Source organism: Rhinolophus ferrumequinum, chromosome 4, assembly GCF_004115265.2.
Source record: "Rhinolophus ferrumequinum isolate MPI-CBG mRhiFer1 chromosome 4, mRhiFer1_v1.p, whole genome shotgun sequence".
In the NCBI taxonomy this organism is placed as follows: domain Eukaryota; kingdom Metazoa; phylum Chordata; class Mammalia; order Chiroptera; family Rhinolophidae; genus Rhinolophus; species Rhinolophus ferrumequinum.
This window is the reverse complement of record NC_046287.1, coordinates 45,757,681-45,774,634: the sequence shown is the minus strand read 5'-3', so window position 1 is coordinate 45,774,634 and position 16,954 is coordinate 45,757,681. Positions and strand designations below refer to the sequence as shown.

The window sequence follows — 16,954 nt, the reverse complement described above, 5'->3', positions numbered from 1 at the left end:
CATTTCTCATCTAAGAAAGCTAAATAGTCAATTAGAAACCATTTTAAGTTAATGTAGTCTTAAAATGTTTCTGTAAAACAAACCTTTTATATAATACACTAATGGATCATCATTCTCTTTCCCTCCATTGCTTAGTGCTCGAGTTCTCACCAAAAAAATGAAAAAATAAAAAATAATTACCTTTTGGGGGCATCCAAGTAGAGTGGGAGTTACCTGCCTTCAGCCAGACCTGAGGGCCCTTCCCGTGCCCTGCAGAATGGACTGCAGGTTCAGACTTGATGCGGGGTCTTGGCTTGCTCCAGGCAGAATAAATGTATTTTGAGCAACTTCCAGCAAGCGAGTAAGAAGTTGCACACTTCTCCAGCAGGCTTGCAAAAATATTCCACAAGGCAAATCATTTGTTGCATTTTTTAGTAGCCAACTGTGGAAGTCTCTGCACAGTCAGCAGCCAGTGCAGCCAGGCCCTGGGTGGGAGACGACAGCTGGAGAGACCCATCTTCCCCAGGCCTGGTTGGAATGGAAAGGGTGGCCTCTCCCGGCTGACCCAGGCACAGATGTAACAATTACTTGTCCCCCTCCTTGTCTCGCTGAATCTCACCCTTCGGGCCTCCCAGGATCCCATGCTCCTGGGGCATGGAGAATGCTGTATGCCGGTGCGGCTGCGCCGACCTCCTCTGCTCATGAGTATGCTCTCGTGCCCATCAGACTTCACTTACACAGGTTCAGAGAAAATTATTAAGAATTCCAGGACGGTGGTTGTTTTTGAGTGCTGATTCCCCAGGCCGACTGCACTGATGTGTGCTCAGTAAGTGCCAACGGGTGCGTCACAGATGAGGATGTAAATGGGACCTGGTGTGGGGCAGTGGACCAAGCCACCAACTGCCTGGGGCCCTCTGGTGGCCGGAAGTTGTTCCTGTTCTGTAGTTTTGGGGCAGGAGGCAGTGAGAGGAGCACCCACCTGCCAGAGTTTGGGGGGAGCCTTTGTAGGGCAGGAAGGAGGTGTGCAGGCAGACACATCTGCTCTGCTGCCTTTAACTGGGTCATCTGTGGAAGTCACTTCATCTGTCTCAGTTTCCCCATCTGTAAAATGGGAAGAACCTGGGGAATGAGCTCTCTTTATGCTGAGTGTTAACTTGACAATGTAAGTGAAGCACTGGCGTGGGGCACACAGTAAATGCTCTGAATCGTGGTAGCCAGCCTTATTCATATTGCCCCCTGAGCCACAGGTGGGCCCACAAGCCAGGTGGGCTCTTTGTGATAACTCTTGGCACCTCTCTCTGGCTGTCAGACCTGCTGGTGAGCGCCGAGTACTGTCTCCACCGTCTTCTGCTCTGGCTGGCGGTTCCAGGCCTCTCCTGAGCTTTCTGTGACTCCTGCTGGGAGCTGTGGGCGCTGGCAGCACCTCCGCTCCCAGCTGCGCCTGGTATTTTTGGGGGCCATGGCCCAGGCAGGCCTGGCCAGTTCACCATTCTCTCGTTTCCAAAGAGCCCTTTCCCTGACTCAGTGTTTGGGGATTTTCCTGCTGTTCGTTTCCAGACTTGCAGAGAGGGTGTGGGGGGATGGTCGTGTCTCCTTTGTTGGTCACTGTATTTTGAAAGATGGCAACACAATCATCATTAAAGTGGGGTGGCGTTAGTTTTTTCTTTTCAAATATTTTTGGCAAGGCCAAAGAGTAAAAGCCCACGGAATGGTTGCTGAGCATTCAGAAGACCCAGTGTGGCATCAGGGACCGTGCAGCCCCTGTGTGTTTGCAGGGTCCCGGGAAGGTTCCGAGTGTGAGGGAGTGACTTCCAGTGGGGACCTAACATCTGATTTCAAAGGCGCCGCCATCTCACCCGAGCTACTGGGTTCATGTAAGAAAGGTATTTTGGCATAAACGTTTCCGGGGTATTCAGTGGGGTTGGCTGGGCAGGAAGCCCTTGTCGTTGCTATAAAGAAACTAGCAAGCAAGAGAATGAAGGCATCAAAGCACCCACAGGATGCGGCCCGAGCACTCCCTGGCACGCCGCCCGCCAGCCGCTCTGAGGGGGAGTGACGTGACCTTAAAGCACTTCGTGCTCGCAGGCCAAGCTCCAGTTTAAAGTTCAAGGCACTTTGTTTTTTCACCTGTTTCCTACAGTTCTAAGAAACTTCTGAAGAATTAATGTGTAACTATATCGGACACTCAGGCATTTTCTCAAGGGAAAATAATGTTACAATAGAACGGGAGAGAAGTGGCTACTTGACTGAGATGTGAGAAGGTTTCTATAAAATAAGAAAAGTCCTCTTTACAGCAGTCACGCACAACATCACATGTGCTTTTCACTAAAATTTGAGCAACGGCTGCGAAAGGCTGCTGGTGGCCTCGCAGGGACTAGGAGAGCACTTGGCTTCACTGAAACTGGTGTCCTCACTTGTGACAGGGGGCCCTTCATGGCTTCGGTGGGGCCACGGTTCTGCTGGAGCCGACTTTGACAGAAGGTGTTGAACAATGAAAGCTAATTCATGCAGCAAATGGAAAGACACTAAGAGGACGCTTCCCCGGCAGCTCTTTAGGGCAGGTTATTTCTGGTTCTGAAACAGTCCATTGTCCAGCCAGTGGGGAGTGGCAGAGCTGGCCCCTGAGAGGCCTTAATTTCGTGTGACCCAAATCCAGTCATTTCACCTGTCTTTTCTAATGCAATCTTGACAACAGGCATTAAGCATTGTTAGTAGCTTGATGTTTTACCACTCAAGAGAAAATAGTTTGAAATGATGGCATACAGATTTTGCTAACATTTCTTTTTATCATTAAATTTTAATAGTTACGGAATGAATATTTTAGGGAGACACCTTTTTTTAAAGGTTGTTTTCATGTTAGAAGCTCGTGTCCGTTTAAATCCTTTTGTAGATTAGTTTAAGAAGAGTTAAATTTTAGTGTTTTTCTTGTTTGGTTCACCTGGTGTGTGTATCTTCCTAAATGTGGGTTAGGCATGTGTAGTACCTCTCATTTGTAAACTAGCATAATAAACTCTTAATTAAATCCTGCCTTTTACACTCTTACCACCAGGTGGCTAAGAAAAAAAATCAAGCAGGAAAAAAATCTAATAATTATGCAAAGGACTCGTAATCACTTTCAATTTCTGCTTAAGTGATGAAATATGAAACTATAGATGGACTGTGTTTCAAGAAAGAAAACTGCTGAATAAGTGACAGAGGCATTTCCAGCAGTGCCAGGCCAGATGGACATTTCCATGAGTGTTTTTGTTTTCTTAAATATTGACAATATTAAATAGCCAAATTTTGCTGAAGTAAAACTTTCTGAGACTATCCGAGCCTGTTCCACCTCCGTGCTGACCCCTGGCTGTCCACATTATTCCTGAGAAGTTGGGTTTGGGACAAGGGTCAGCTTTGTGATTCCCAAGTAGGGGAGGTCCTGCCCACAGCAGTGACCCTCCCACTCAGGTCTTTACAGGTTGTTTGCAGATGTTGCTTGAGTTCATTTAGAATTGGCTCAAAAACCCCAAACTAAAATTCATCCGATTGAATTAACAACTCACATGTCTCATTCATTGAGTCTGTATATTAATGGTAAGATACTACCATGTTTCCCCAAAAATAAGACCTTTTCGGAAAATCAGCCCTAGCATGATTTTTCAGGATGACGTCCCTTGAACATAAGCCCTAATGTGTCTTTTGGAACAAAAATTAATACAAGACCCGGTCTTGTTTTCGGGGAAACATGGTATAAGGAATTCATGCATGGGTGATGGTGACATAACAAGACCTCTTTCCATAGGCTGTGTCTATTAGAGTAAGAACAGCACCATATGGCAGAAGCCATTCCCCCACCCCCAGACACACCGTGCTTCTAAGGCATCTTGAGGAGGGTGAATCTTGTCTCATGAATACAAAACCCTACCACTTTTCTCGCTAGTGCTTCATGTGGCTGCTCAACTTCTGTACATTCCGGTTTGCCCTTCAGTTCTCTAATTTATTAACTTTGACAAGTAACCTCTTGGTTGTACATGATTTTATTCACAATTCGTTTTTCTGATTCAAAGTGAACATGAGTGCCCTAATCCTCTAATGGGAATTAATTGCTTGTTTCAGTGCTTAACTCTGATCCTTTCTCAAGCCCCACAGGGATGAGTTTCTTCCTGAAGGATCTGTGTTTGTTGTTCAAAATACAATCAGAAAAGTAATGATGTTTTTCTTGTGAAAGGAGCCAGAAATGCAGAATGTTAATTTTCTTTTTTTATTACATAAGTACTATTCTCAAGCAAATAGTATAAAGAATACAATTCAATAGATAAAACATAGAAGATTATAATTTGGTCATTGTGGCAGTCTACATTATTTCCTAGAAAAGAAATTTAATTTTTTGTTGGCTTGTCTTTTATGGAAACTGTCTTCTTCTGCAGAAGAAAGTTACTGAATTGATTTTCTACAGATTTGGAATTAACATCTTATGGCCTAATCATGATCATTTCTATGTAATATCAGCTTCCCAGGTATTCTTGGTTCTGAAAAATCATTAAGGCCACAACCAATGGTTTGCTTCTCTCTCCCATTGATTATGTATTCTTTTTTAAGGAGTTTCATTAAGAAGAATATAAACTAGCAGATATTTTCAGTTAGGGTAGAGAACTTAGGGAACAGGGTCAAGGTGAAGGAGGAATTAATACTCATCAGGTGCTAAGGCCTGGCACACAGTCTGCAGTCAATAGAGAGTAGCTCTTAGGGAGACAGGATGAACCCAGTTTTACATAGCAGGAATAGAAGTTCAGAGAGTTTAAATACTTGCCCAAAGACCCACAGTGGCTAAGTAAGTGGTGGAGATGGGAATTTGGTTCAGGCCATTCGTGTGCACAGTGCATTTTACACTTATCATGCATTGTGTCCATCTCTAGAATGCTGAGGGCTGGCCTGAACATAAGGTCCTAGAACATGCCTACCTGGGAGCATCTGCCAATTAAGGCAGACATGGAGGCACTCCTGAAGTGTACTCTTCAGTTTGCACCAGAAAAGCCAAAGTGGCTCACCTACAGCTATTTGTAGCCATTATTTATTAAATCAATCTCTTGCATTTTATCCAAGACTCTGGCCATAACCCAGTGCCATAGAAGAAACTATATGGCAGAAGAGGACAGGGTGGAGACAGACTAATGTATGAGACTCAGAAGGTTAGCTACTCCTTCTGCAGTGGCAGTGCCACCCCTCCTCCCAGGGCTGGGGTGCGTCAGGAGGGGCTGATATGCTTCTGGCCTGAATGAATCACAGGCATGTTCTGAGGTAGCCTTGGCTTCCGTTATGAGAGGATCTGGCCACTGTAATAGACTTTACACATGTTCTGTTGGTTGTGACCCTCATGGCAGCCCTTGGAAATTGGCGGAACCAGAGTATATACAGAGATACGGGACTCAAAAATGAAAATAAAAGACTAAACCCAAAGTTAGCAGAGGAAGGAAATAATAGAGAGTAGAGCAGAGATGAATAGAGAAAAATCAATGAAAGCAAGATTTGGTTCTTTGAAAAGATCAACAAAATCAACAGACTTTTAACTACATTAACTAAGAGAAAAATACAGAAAAGATATAAATAACTAAAATCAGAAATGAAAGAAGGGGGATTATAACCCATTTTACAGAAATAAAAAGGATATGGGAATACTATGAACAACTGAATGCCAACAAATTGGATAACTTAGATGAAATTGATAAATTCATAGAAACACACAAACTACCAAGACTGAATCATGATGAAATAGAAAATCTGAACAGACTTATAACTAGTAAGGAGATTGACTCAGTAATCAAAAGCCTCTCAATGAAGGAAAACCCAGAACCAGATGGCTTCACTGGTGAATTCCACCAAATATGTAAAGAGAATCAACACCATTCTTCCCAACTCCTCACATACTTTCAAAAAATTGAAGAGAAGGAGACACTTCCAAACTCATTCACTGAGGCCATCATTACCCTGACAAAGACAGTATAAGAAAACTACAGATTCATGTCCCTGATGAAGATTGATGCAAAAATCCTAAACAAAATACTAGCAAACAGAATTTCACAACACATTAAAAAGATTACATCATGACTAAGAGGTATTTATTCCTGGAATGCAGGGATGGTTCAACGTAGGCAAATCAATGTTAAAACACTGCATTAACAGAACGAAGGGGTTGGGGTAGGGATGGGGAACCACACAGTCATCAATCACAATTGATTCAGAAAAAACATGACAAGATTCAACACCATTTCATGGTAAAAAGGATAGGATAGAAGGAAAATACCTCAACATAAGGAAAAAGCCCACAGCTAGCATCATACTCAATGGTGAGAGACAAACCTTTCCTTCTATGATCAGGAACAGAATTTTTTTGTTTTTTAACCACTTTTAGTCAACATATTACTAGAAGTCATATCTGGAAAAATCAGGCAAGGAAAAATAATAAAAAGACATCCAAATTGGAAAGGATGAAGTAAAATTATCTCTGTTTACATGATCTTATATGTAGAAACCATAACATTTCCACAAGAAAAGTGTTAGCACTAATAAATGAATTAAGCAAAATTGCAGGATACAAAATCAGTGCACAAAAATGAGTTGCATGTCTATACATTAACAATGAATAATCTGAAAAGCATGATATATTTAGGAAAATACTGAACCAAGTAGATGAAAGATTTGTACACTGAGAACTACAAAATATTGTTAAAAGAAATTAAATAAATGTAAAGACATCTTATCTTCATGGATTGGAAAACTTAAAATATTTTTAAGATGTCAATACTACCCAAAGCAACCTATAGCTTTAATGCAATTCTTATCAAAAGTCCCAATTACATTTTTCTTTTGCAGAAATAGAAAAAAATCCACCCTGAAATTCGTATGGAATTTCAAGGGACTGCAAATAAGCAAAGAAACCTTGAAAACTAACAACAAAGTTGGAGGTCTCTGTAGTTTTGCAGTAAGTTTTGAAGTCACAACAGTGTGGTACTGACATAAAGACATATACAGAGGGTGCCAAGAAAGTGTATACACATTTTAAGAAAGGAAAAATCTATTAAAATTTTAATACTCAGTATATGCCAATAGCAAAAGATGAATACAAGTCATATATATACATTTTTTTGGCACCCCCGGTATACAGACCAATGGAAGACAATAGCCCAGAAATAAGCTCTCGTATATATGGTCAAATGATTTTCAACTAAGGTGCCAAGACCAATGGGAGAATGGGGAAAAAGACAGTCTTTTCAGCAATTGGAAAACTGGATATCCATTTGCAAAAGAATGAAGTCAAACCCTTACTTTACACCATATACAAAAATTAACTCAAAATATATCAAAGACTTAAATGTAAGAACTAACGCAGAGATTTAGGAGAAAACAAAGGGCAAAAGGTTCGTGACATTGGATTGGCAATTATTTCTTAGCTATGACACCAAAATCATAGGAACAAAAGTAAAAAAAAAATCAAATGACATCAAAATTATAAACTTCCATGCACCAAAGGATACCATTAACAGAGTAAAAAAGGCAACCTACAGGATGGGAGAAAACATTTACAAATCATATCTCTGATAAGAGGTTAATATCCAGAAGATACAGAGAACACCTAAAATTCAACAATGAGAAAACAATCTAACTAAAAATTGGGCAAAGGACTTGAATAGACATTTCTCCAAAGAAGACACACAAATGGCCAAATAAGCACATGATAAGCACATGAAAAGATGCCCAACATCCCTTATCATTATGGAAATGCAAATCAAATCCATGATGAGATACTACCACCTCACCCAGTTAGGATGGCCATTATCAAAAAAGCAAAACAAAACAAAATAGAAAATAAGTGCTGGCAAGGATGTGGAGAAATTGGAACTCTTGTGCACTGTAGGTGGGAATGTAAAATGGTGCAGCGGCTATGGAAAACAGTATAGACGTCCCTCAAAAAATTAAACATAGAATGACCATGTGATTTAGTAATCCCATTTGTGGGCGTATACCCAAAGGAAATTGAAAGCAGGGGCTTGAAGATGTATTTGTACACTCATGCTCATAGCATTATGTGCAATGGGTGGAAGCGACCCAAATGTCCACTGGTGGGTGGATGAACCAAATGCGGTATAGTCATACAATGGAATATTATTCTGCCTTAAATAATTTAGGAAAGAAATTCTGTCAGATGCTACAACATGGATGAACCTCAAGGACGTTATGCTAAGGGAAATAATTCAGCCACAAAAAGACAAATGTTGGATAATTTCACGTATGTGATTTCACTACCTCACTAAATAGTCCAACTCAGAAACAGAAAGTAGCATCGTTTGCCTGGTGGAGGGGGAAATGGGCTATTACTGTTTATTGGGAACATTTTCAGTTTTGCAAGATGAAGAGAGCCCTGGAGATGGATGGTGGTGATGGTTGCACAATGTGAATGTACTTAACACTACTGAAGTGTTAAGTATGATTAAGGTGCGGACTTGCCCCCAAGGATCCCAAACCCAGCACTAGTGACAGTCGACCTCAGTTCACAGTATAAGCTCTCCCAAGTCCAGCACAGGTGGCAGCCAACTGCATGTCACTTTGTAGCTCCCACCAGGTGGCCCCAAGCCAGGCAAAAATGGTGGCTAACCTTGGCGGCACCAGAGCCCGTCCCAAGAAGTTACACATCTGGTGGCCAGCTTCAGACCACACCAGAGCACTACCCAACCACCTCCACAGACGACACACCTGAAGAGCAGACTGGGCAGGCACCAGAGCTCCGCTAAAGTGAGTCCCGCTCTGAGGCGTCAGCCGCTGCACCACAGCTCCTCCACTGTAGTCACAGCCAGTCAGCATTGAGGGTCAGTCCCACCTACTGATGTGCCAACAACAATCAAGGCTCAACTACAACAGGAGGACACATACAACCCACATAAGGGACACAGCTGCTGTACCTGGGTCAGGTGCCAGGGAGACTGGGCCACTGGGCCTCATGGGGCACCTACTACATCAGGCCACTTTACCAAGACTCAGAGACATAGCAGCTCCACTTAATAACAAGCACAGGGAGTCAGCCAAAATGAGGAGACAAACATGTCCCACATGAAAGGACAGGACAAACTCCATAAAAATAACTAAACGAAATGGACACAAGCAATCTACCGGATACAGAGTTCAAAACCCTGATTATAAGGATACTCGGTGATCTCAGAATCTCAACAAAGAGATAGAAACCATTAAAAAAAAAAAAAAAGAAAAAGAAAAAGAACCAGTCAGAAATAAAGACTACAATAACTGAAATAAAGACTACATTAGAGGGAACCAACAGTAGATCAGAGGAAGCAGAGGACTGACAAAGACCTACCACCAATATGACCCAGCAAGGTTATCACTTAGAAATAAAGGAGAAATAAAGAGTCTCCCAGGCAAGAAAAAGCTAAAGGAATTCATCACCACTAAACCAGTATTACAAGAAATGTGAAAGGGGAAAGGATTAAGATGTACAAATTGTCAGTTATAAAAACAGTCATGGGATGTCAGGTACAGCATAAGGAATGGAGTCAATAATACTGTGACACCTGTGTATGGCGTCAGGTGGGGACTAGACGTGGCGCTATGGAAGTGCTGGTGGTGCAGTAGAGGGCTCCCCAGGGAGCAGCCAGGGAGGAACAGGCTTTTATCCCTGCTAACGCCTTAAATGACACTCCATTGACCCAGAAAGACAAAAGATGGGAGAGCGCAACAAAGTTTTGGAAGCTAGAAAACAGATATGAGTGGTAACTCAGCAGCCTGGAGAAACCAGAAACCCACGTCCCTATGTGGTCAGAAGCCAGTGAGAAACTAGCTGACTGGTGCCCGGAATGGCAGAGAAGCTCCAGACTCGTGGGCCATGGGTGCGTGGAAACAGTAGGGGCAGGAAGGAGAGGCTGAAAGTCTGTCCAGGGAGCAGAACCCCAGGAGAGCGCAGGCGGGTTCCTGTCCGGAGAGGCTTAGCAAGAGGCTTGGTATTAGGAGCAGCAGGGCCAGCAGGGTACGGGTGGGCGAGGTGGCACCCTGAAAAATAGGATGAAGAGAAAGTCCACCCATCTACAAATTCTGTTATCTGGGGCCCCTCAAAACCTGTCTTCAGAGCCCCCACACAAGGTCTGCCAACCCTCAGGCTCCCCTGGCTCACACAGAGCTTCAGCTTCCTATATGGTGTCTCCCGTTTCAGTATGAAAGGCCAGGCAAGGATGACAGACACCTCTAAAGAAAACCTTTTAAAGAAACACATCCCAAAACAAAGAGGAAGGAATTCGGGAGAAACAGAGTCAATGCAGGGAAAGGTGAGCACTTAAACAAGCAAACAGGCTTACGATGGGACCAGCCCTACTTTAAGGAGATGGTATTTCGCTGTGAAAGAACAGGACGGTAACAAAATGGAGAACAAGAAAAACATCTTGGAACTATGATGGCAAAAATATTCAAAAATTGAAGAATTGGAAGATAAAGTAAATATAAAGAGAAAATTGGAAGGTTAATCCAGGATGTGCAACATCTGAGTACTGGAGATCCCAGAAAGAGAACAAGAAGGAAGGAAGAAAATTCCCCACGATCCAAGATAATGAATTTTCAGATGGAAATTTCTGGCACAGTGAATGAAAAAACCCACACGAAGGCACATCATTATAGAACCTCAGAATTCAAGGGAGAAAGGAAGACCTTAAGAGCCTTCAGAGAGAAAAGCTTGAGTCCTGTACGAAGGACTGTGGACCCCAGTGGAACTGCACTTTTCAGCAAGAACTTGGGGAATTCGAAGACAAAGCATTGATGCCTGTAATGTTCTGAAGGAAATCATTTAGAGAATTCTCTACCCAGCCACAGTGTTAATCGAGGGTGGGAAACCAAGCCTCAGTAAAATAAGGGAGTCAACCGCGTAGGGGCCATGGGACCCAGGACGGCCCAGGGCAGCCCTGATGGCATGAGGGACGTGCCGAATGGCAGCGGTACCGTGGCCCAGGCTGGAGCAGGATGGGCTCTGGGAGCCAAGGCTGTAGGGAAATGGGAACCAATGGGTGGTCGAGGCTGACAGGATTCTTACAGTGCTTTCAGAGAATGTGAGGCCGAGTTACTGTCAGAGAAACTTGAGCAAAGAGCAGGAAAAAAAAATCTGAAGCCGTTTTTCCAAGAAAAACAAAAGTTGTCCAAGAAAGGAAATTAATCATAGTACACTATGTGCCTTATCTGAGAACAGTGTTTACATAGTTCTAATGCTGAATATGGATTTGACCAAAATTGGGCTCTGAGTCTGTTGCAGGAATGTGGGGCAGAACGAGTACGCGTGTTTGGGGCGTGGGCATAGAGAGCTTCTCTAGCATCAGTAACCCCGCGAACATGGAATGCAGGCTTACCGGATGTGCAGGGGTGTCCGTGTGTGTTAACTCATGCGGCTACCACAACAGTCCTCCCAGGCAGGGAGCCATTATTCCTTTTACAGTTGAGAAAGCCGAGGCACAGAGAGCTCAAGGGGTTTGCCTCAAGTCACAGTTAAAAACTGGTAGAGCTGGGATTTCAACGCAGGCAAGTTGGTTCTGAAGTCTGCTGTAAACCACTATGCTCACCTGCTTTGGGGTACAAAGGTGAGACATAATTTAAAACATCAAGAAGTAAGCAGTTAGGGGCCGGCCCAGTGGCTCAGGCGGTTGGAGCTCTGTGCTCCTAACTCTGAAGGCTGCCGGTTCGATTCCCACATGGGCCAGTGGGCTCTCAACCACAAGGTTGTCAGTTCAACTCCTCGAGTCCCGCAAGGGATGGTGGGCAGCGCCCCCTGCAACTAACAGTGGCAACTGGACCTGGAGCTGAACTGTGCCCCCCCAACTAAGACTGAAAGGACAACAACTTGAAGCTGAATGGCACCCTTCACAACTAAGATTGAAAGGACAACAACTAGACTTGGAAAAAAAAGTCCTGGAAGTACACACTGTTCCCCAACAAAGTCCTGTTCCCCTTCCCCAATAAAAACTTAAAAAAAAAAAAAAAAAAAAGAAGAAGTAATCAGTTAAGTAACCAACAATATGGAGATCCATACCAAATGCAACAGTTAAAAGGCTTAAAAGTGTTACCTCAAGGGAGTGGGAAAGGGTTGGAAATTTCATTTTTCTTGTAAAGTTATTTGCCTTTTACATTATGGAAAATGTTAAAAACTTAACCAAAGAGGGGAAAAGGTAGGACACCAGCGATAAGCACGGGTCTCCAGTTTGACTGGTTTTGCCCAGCTGTGTAGCCTCAGTCCTCGCCAACCGGAGACTTGGCCCCATAGGACGAGATGGTTTCCAGTTCTCTGCCAGCTCTTCACATTCTGGTAGCGAACAAAGCAAGCAGTGATCTGGAGAACACGTACCGTCAAGAGAGCAAATCGGGGCGACGTAAAAGGACCGAGGGACTGGGAGGGTGCTGCTTCAGGCCAGCCACTCCGTAAAGGGGCAGGAGCCGGGTGAGGGAGGAGCGGTGACTGCAAAGGCCCTGGGGTGGGCAGGCATCCGCAGGGTTCCTCCAAGGGTGCAGGAGGGAGATGAGGCGACGGGCCAGCTGGCACCAAAAGGGAGGCATGGAGTTTGCAGCCGAGGTTGACCAGGACCCTCTGGGGGCTGCGATGGGAAGAGGCTTGAGGAAACAGAGGAGCAGGCCCATTAGGGGACTGGGGGACAGCCCTTGGGCGAGGGTGATAGACAAGGGGGTGAGAAACTGCAGATCCTGGGGACAACCTGGAGGAGTTGTTAACAGATCGTTCTAGAAGACAGGGTGCAAGTGTGGGAGACAGAAGTTGGGGACAGCTCTTTCCAAATGACTGGTCTCCAGGGCTGCCGCACAGTCTGATCCAAATCCACCATCGTCGTCTTGGCGCTCATTTTCCTGGATCTCTCCCCAGCCCACCTCTGTAAACAGTCACACTGCCCTTGTTACTCTCTGTGGGCAGGCCCCAGGTTCTCTCCTGACTTGTCTGTCTTTTCGCTCAGGTCTCTGCATCCGCCCAGGCACGCAGCTCCCTCCTTCTGTTCCCCCAGCAGCAGTTCTGCCACCAGCAGCTCCAAAGCTCCTGCTTCTTCCTCCTCTCTCCTCCAATTCTGGGCTCTTCTTGATTGACATCTTGACTTTCATACATGAGGCGTGCCTCCCCCTCCAGTCCCACAACTCTAATGAGTTCTCATCCCATCCCTGCCCAGCTCAAGGAGTCTCAGTGTTGTCAGATGCTCAGACTGCATGTGCCCGGCCAGCCTTGTGTTTTTCCCAGGGCCAAGCTTTTCAAGTGCAATTAGCCTGAAACCCATGGAATGCTCAACATTCCACATGCTGGTGATGGAGACCAAGGCAGTGGAGGGGAAGAGGTGGGCACAAGTGGTCAGATGTGTTGGTCTGCTGGGACCACCCACCCTCCCCAGATGCCCTGAGGAGGTGGGGCAAGGCTGAGACCCCCAGACCAGCCTTTGTTTGCTGAGAAGAAAGTGGAAGACCTGTGAATTAAGTGTGAATTCTTCAAGGGCCACTGGCCATGTGATTGGTGTCCAGGGGGTGTCGTCCTCCAGGTGTTTCTTCTGGTTGCTGCTAGCAGATGGACACATCTTTTGTTTTCCTGCACAGGGTGTCTCGTTTCCAACGCCTATCTTGAAGAAGGCTGCCGTCATTACACAGCATCGGGCAAGTAGGGCAGTGAAATGCCAGGCTTTGAAGAGGGCCTACCCCTGTTCGACTTTCATTTCCATTTCTGTTTGAGTCACTTTTACACAAATCACTTTTGTCGATTACATAACAATCTATGGCCCAGACCCAGGCAAGCAGTAAATGTTTACCTTCAGACTGGAGCCAAGGTCACTGTGATGAGTCACAGTGAGTCATAAGGAAGCATCATTACCCTCTAGGACCTTGAAAAAGGAACACTGAAAGGTGGAATTGTTAAAACTTGGCTGGGTCATACTGCCAAGACTAGAATGTAAATTTAGAACTGAAACCTGAATTAGGTTCTTGTAGCCCATTACAGGTGACTGTTTGGGCTACACACACACAATACATATTTATATTTGCTTATTATTTCTATTTTTTCTATAGTAAGTATTTATTGTGTAGTATTTAAAGTCCTTTTAAAAAGATTGAAAACTAACTGCTCTAAAAAAACAGCAGTTGTGCAGGATTTGATACTAAGACAGGCTGTCTCAAATGGTAAGTACGTATGTCCTCAAAATGAATGCCTTTTCTTGGAAAAATAACTATAAAGGGTAGGTGGTGTTTCCTGGAACCTCAGAGCCCACCACACAACGGTCAGGGTTGTGCTGGGGCCTGGGAGCAGCGACTCGCAAGCAAACCTGAAACCTTTACTATCTGGCCCTTCCCAGACAAGGTTGCCCATCCCCCTGGAGAGCGAAAGCTCTGTCCCTTGCTCTGCCACGTGTAATACCCACCAGTCGGCTTCCTTTCTCCGTTGCAGTGTCTCTGGCCCGCATGGCCCACGTGTTTGTGTACGGGACCCTGAAGCGAGGCCAGCCCAACCACAAGGTCCTGCTGGACGATACTAATGGCTGCGCGACCTTCCAGGGCCACGGCCACACGGTGGAGCCTTACCCGCTGGTGATCGCTGGAGAACATAACATTCCACATCTGCTGAACCTCCCGGGGCAGGGCCACTGTGTGGTGGGCGAGATCTATACTGTGGACGAGCGGATGCTGCGTTTCCTCGATGAGTTCGAAGACTGCCCCACCATGTACCAGCGCACCTGGGTGAGGGTTGCGGTCCTCGAGTCGGAAGGCGCGCGCAGCGCCCCCCAGGGGCCTCCAGCTGCTGACAGGACGCTGCAGTGCTTCGTGTACAGCACGGCCTCCTACCCGCCGGAGTGGGTCCGCCTCCCGTACCACCACAGTTACGACTCTCTGGGGGAGCACGGGCTTCGCTATAATCCACGGGAAAACAGATAAAGGCGAGGAATGCTCAGCAGCCAGAGGACGGATAGCGCCCTGATGATTATGAGATTACCTCAGCTTGGTCTGCACTCACTGAATGCAAAAACGTAGTAATGCCCTTTGAAACAAATGTTTGTAAAACTCAATCTGTGGAAAAAGAAATCATCTCTTTTGTAGTGGCCGCCGATTTCCCAAATTATTTTGACATACTGATAAGAAGATTGTGCCCTGAAATCTGTCTATCCGATACCGCTTTCTTGTTCGCTGCTTAAAGAGCATCGTAGGCGAGAATGTACTGGATAACAAAAATTTAGGATTTTTAATTCCCTTAAATGACATTTCAGGAACTCTTATGTTATCATATTTTTCTTTTTTTTCTTTTTGCTTTGCTTTAATCTGAAGGTAACCTTTAAAATCAATGTAAAGACTTTGTGTTGCAGCTAGATTTGAGCAGCCCTTCTGTATTGATTCTGACCTGTAGCACCAAGGAAAAAATGTTTTAAGCTGATCTGGGATGTCTCAGTGTGATTTTTCAAAACCTCAAGACAAATGCTGTATTTTAGAGCAGTGTTGGAGTATAAATAACATCATTGTTCACACTTTTCATATCAAACTTATTAAAGAAGAGATTATTAAAGATGATCATTTAAAATTAAACTAGATGTTTAAGAAATCAAATATAAAAGTGTTGGCGCTAGCTTTGCTCCTTTTCTTGGGCCTGCTTAATTTGATAGGTTCTTTTCATTCTAACCTAGCAAAATAACAAGCACCCACTTGCTGGTTTCAGATGGAAGCTCACAAGCCCAGAGCCCAACAGGCACTGTCCCTGTGCCCCCCACGGGAGCGGCATTTCGGGGTGGGCCTTTCGGAGAAGAACCAACATATTAGTAATTTGTTCTTCAGGCCAGACAGAAAGCTCAGCTTCCAAATAGACACAGCACTTAAAATAATTGCAGCCCGGCACGAGGTGCTCATCACTGCCCACCTCCTTCTGATCCGCCAGCACAGACTCCAGTCAGCGCACGAGTCTGCCCGCTTACTCACCCGCACGCAGGAAATGGATTCCGAGGGTTTCAGAACCAATGCACACGCAGCTGCTGAGCCTCTGCAACCCCATCCTCCGTTGGGGGAGCTCACTTACTCTTCACCTTAACGGTAGACTATGATCACTAGCTGCATCTGGCACAACAACATGCGCATTATTTTTAGCCCTTGTTTCTTAATGGGGAACTTGCTTCACAGAAACACACAGGATGGGTATCAGCTGATGAGCTCATGGCAACCCTGCCACTGCAGTTGGGCCGAGGAAGGCCGAGCAGAGCCTGTGGGATGGGGAAGAGGGGGCCATGTGAGTCAGGTGTCTGTATGGTGATGCCCCGGGATGGGCAGATCCAGCACTTACCCATCAGAGCCACACGGGGGATTTCCAGAATCATCACCAGTGCCCACCGGGCTTAAGAAGTTACAAATAACCACAAACAGTAGTTAGGTCCTCAACCGGGATGAAGTAGGTAATCAGATTATATGGTGGTAAATGCTAGATTAATGAAACTGAAGGCAAAACCTGGGATTTGTATGAATTTTTAAAAGGATCACAATGAAATGCTAGTATTTAAAGTCTACTGGCACAGCCTGGAGCCTCTTGTGTACATTGTCTTCATGCAAAAAAAGGGCAAACTAATATTTAGACAATTACTCAGTTTTATTGATTTAATTTTGACACTAGGAAATCTCACAGCAGAAGTACAAATCATATGTACAATTATTTATATCAATAAAAATTTCCATTGGTTTTTTTGGCAGAATGTTGGTTTTGACTATATGTGGAATAAATATGACCATGTAAAATCTGCTGCACAGGGGTGTTCCTGCAAAATGCTTGAATCAATTGAGTGTGAAAGAATAATAATACAAATGGCTAATTAAATTGGGTGATGACTGAAAGGCTATAAATACTTCACTGCAGTTCCACGAGCAGATCTCCTTCTCCAACTGTGTCCCCAGCTTTACAATGCACCGATTTCACCTTGAATTTTAAAAAAAAAGGGGGGGGGTAAGAATTATTAACTAG

General features: G+C 44.7%; 2 protein-coding genes across 5 annotated transcripts in view; one reads left to right on the top strand and one right to left on the bottom strand.

The window, feature by feature from the left end:
* Nucleotides 1–16,450, top strand: part of GGACT (gamma-glutamylamine cyclotransferase) — a 45,308-nt gene extending 28,858 nt beyond the window's left edge. For 3 of the 4 annotated variants that reach the window (XM_033104119.1, XM_033104120.1, XM_033104121.1), the window contains one exon: nucleotides 14,414–16,450. In XM_033104119.1, coding sequence (XP_032960010.1) covers nucleotides 14,414–14,898 — 485 coding nt within the window. In that variant the 3' untranslated portion in view covers nucleotides 14,899–16,450. Of the gene's footprint in view, nucleotides 1–1,830; nucleotides 1,854–14,413 lie in introns of those variants that run through there. The other variant, XM_033104118.1, reaches the window with a different exon arrangement.
* Nucleotides 16,451–16,566: 116 nt separating this feature from the next.
* Nucleotides 16,567–16,954, bottom strand: part of PCCA (propionyl-CoA carboxylase subunit alpha) — a 341,190-nt gene continuing 340,802 nt past the window's right edge. Inside the window, exon 27 of the mRNA XM_033104125.1 lies at nucleotides 16,567–16,909. Coding sequence (XP_032960016.1) covers nucleotides 16,841–16,909 — 69 coding nt within the window. The 3' untranslated portion in view covers nucleotides 16,567–16,840. The remainder of the gene's footprint in view (nucleotides 16,910–16,954) is intronic.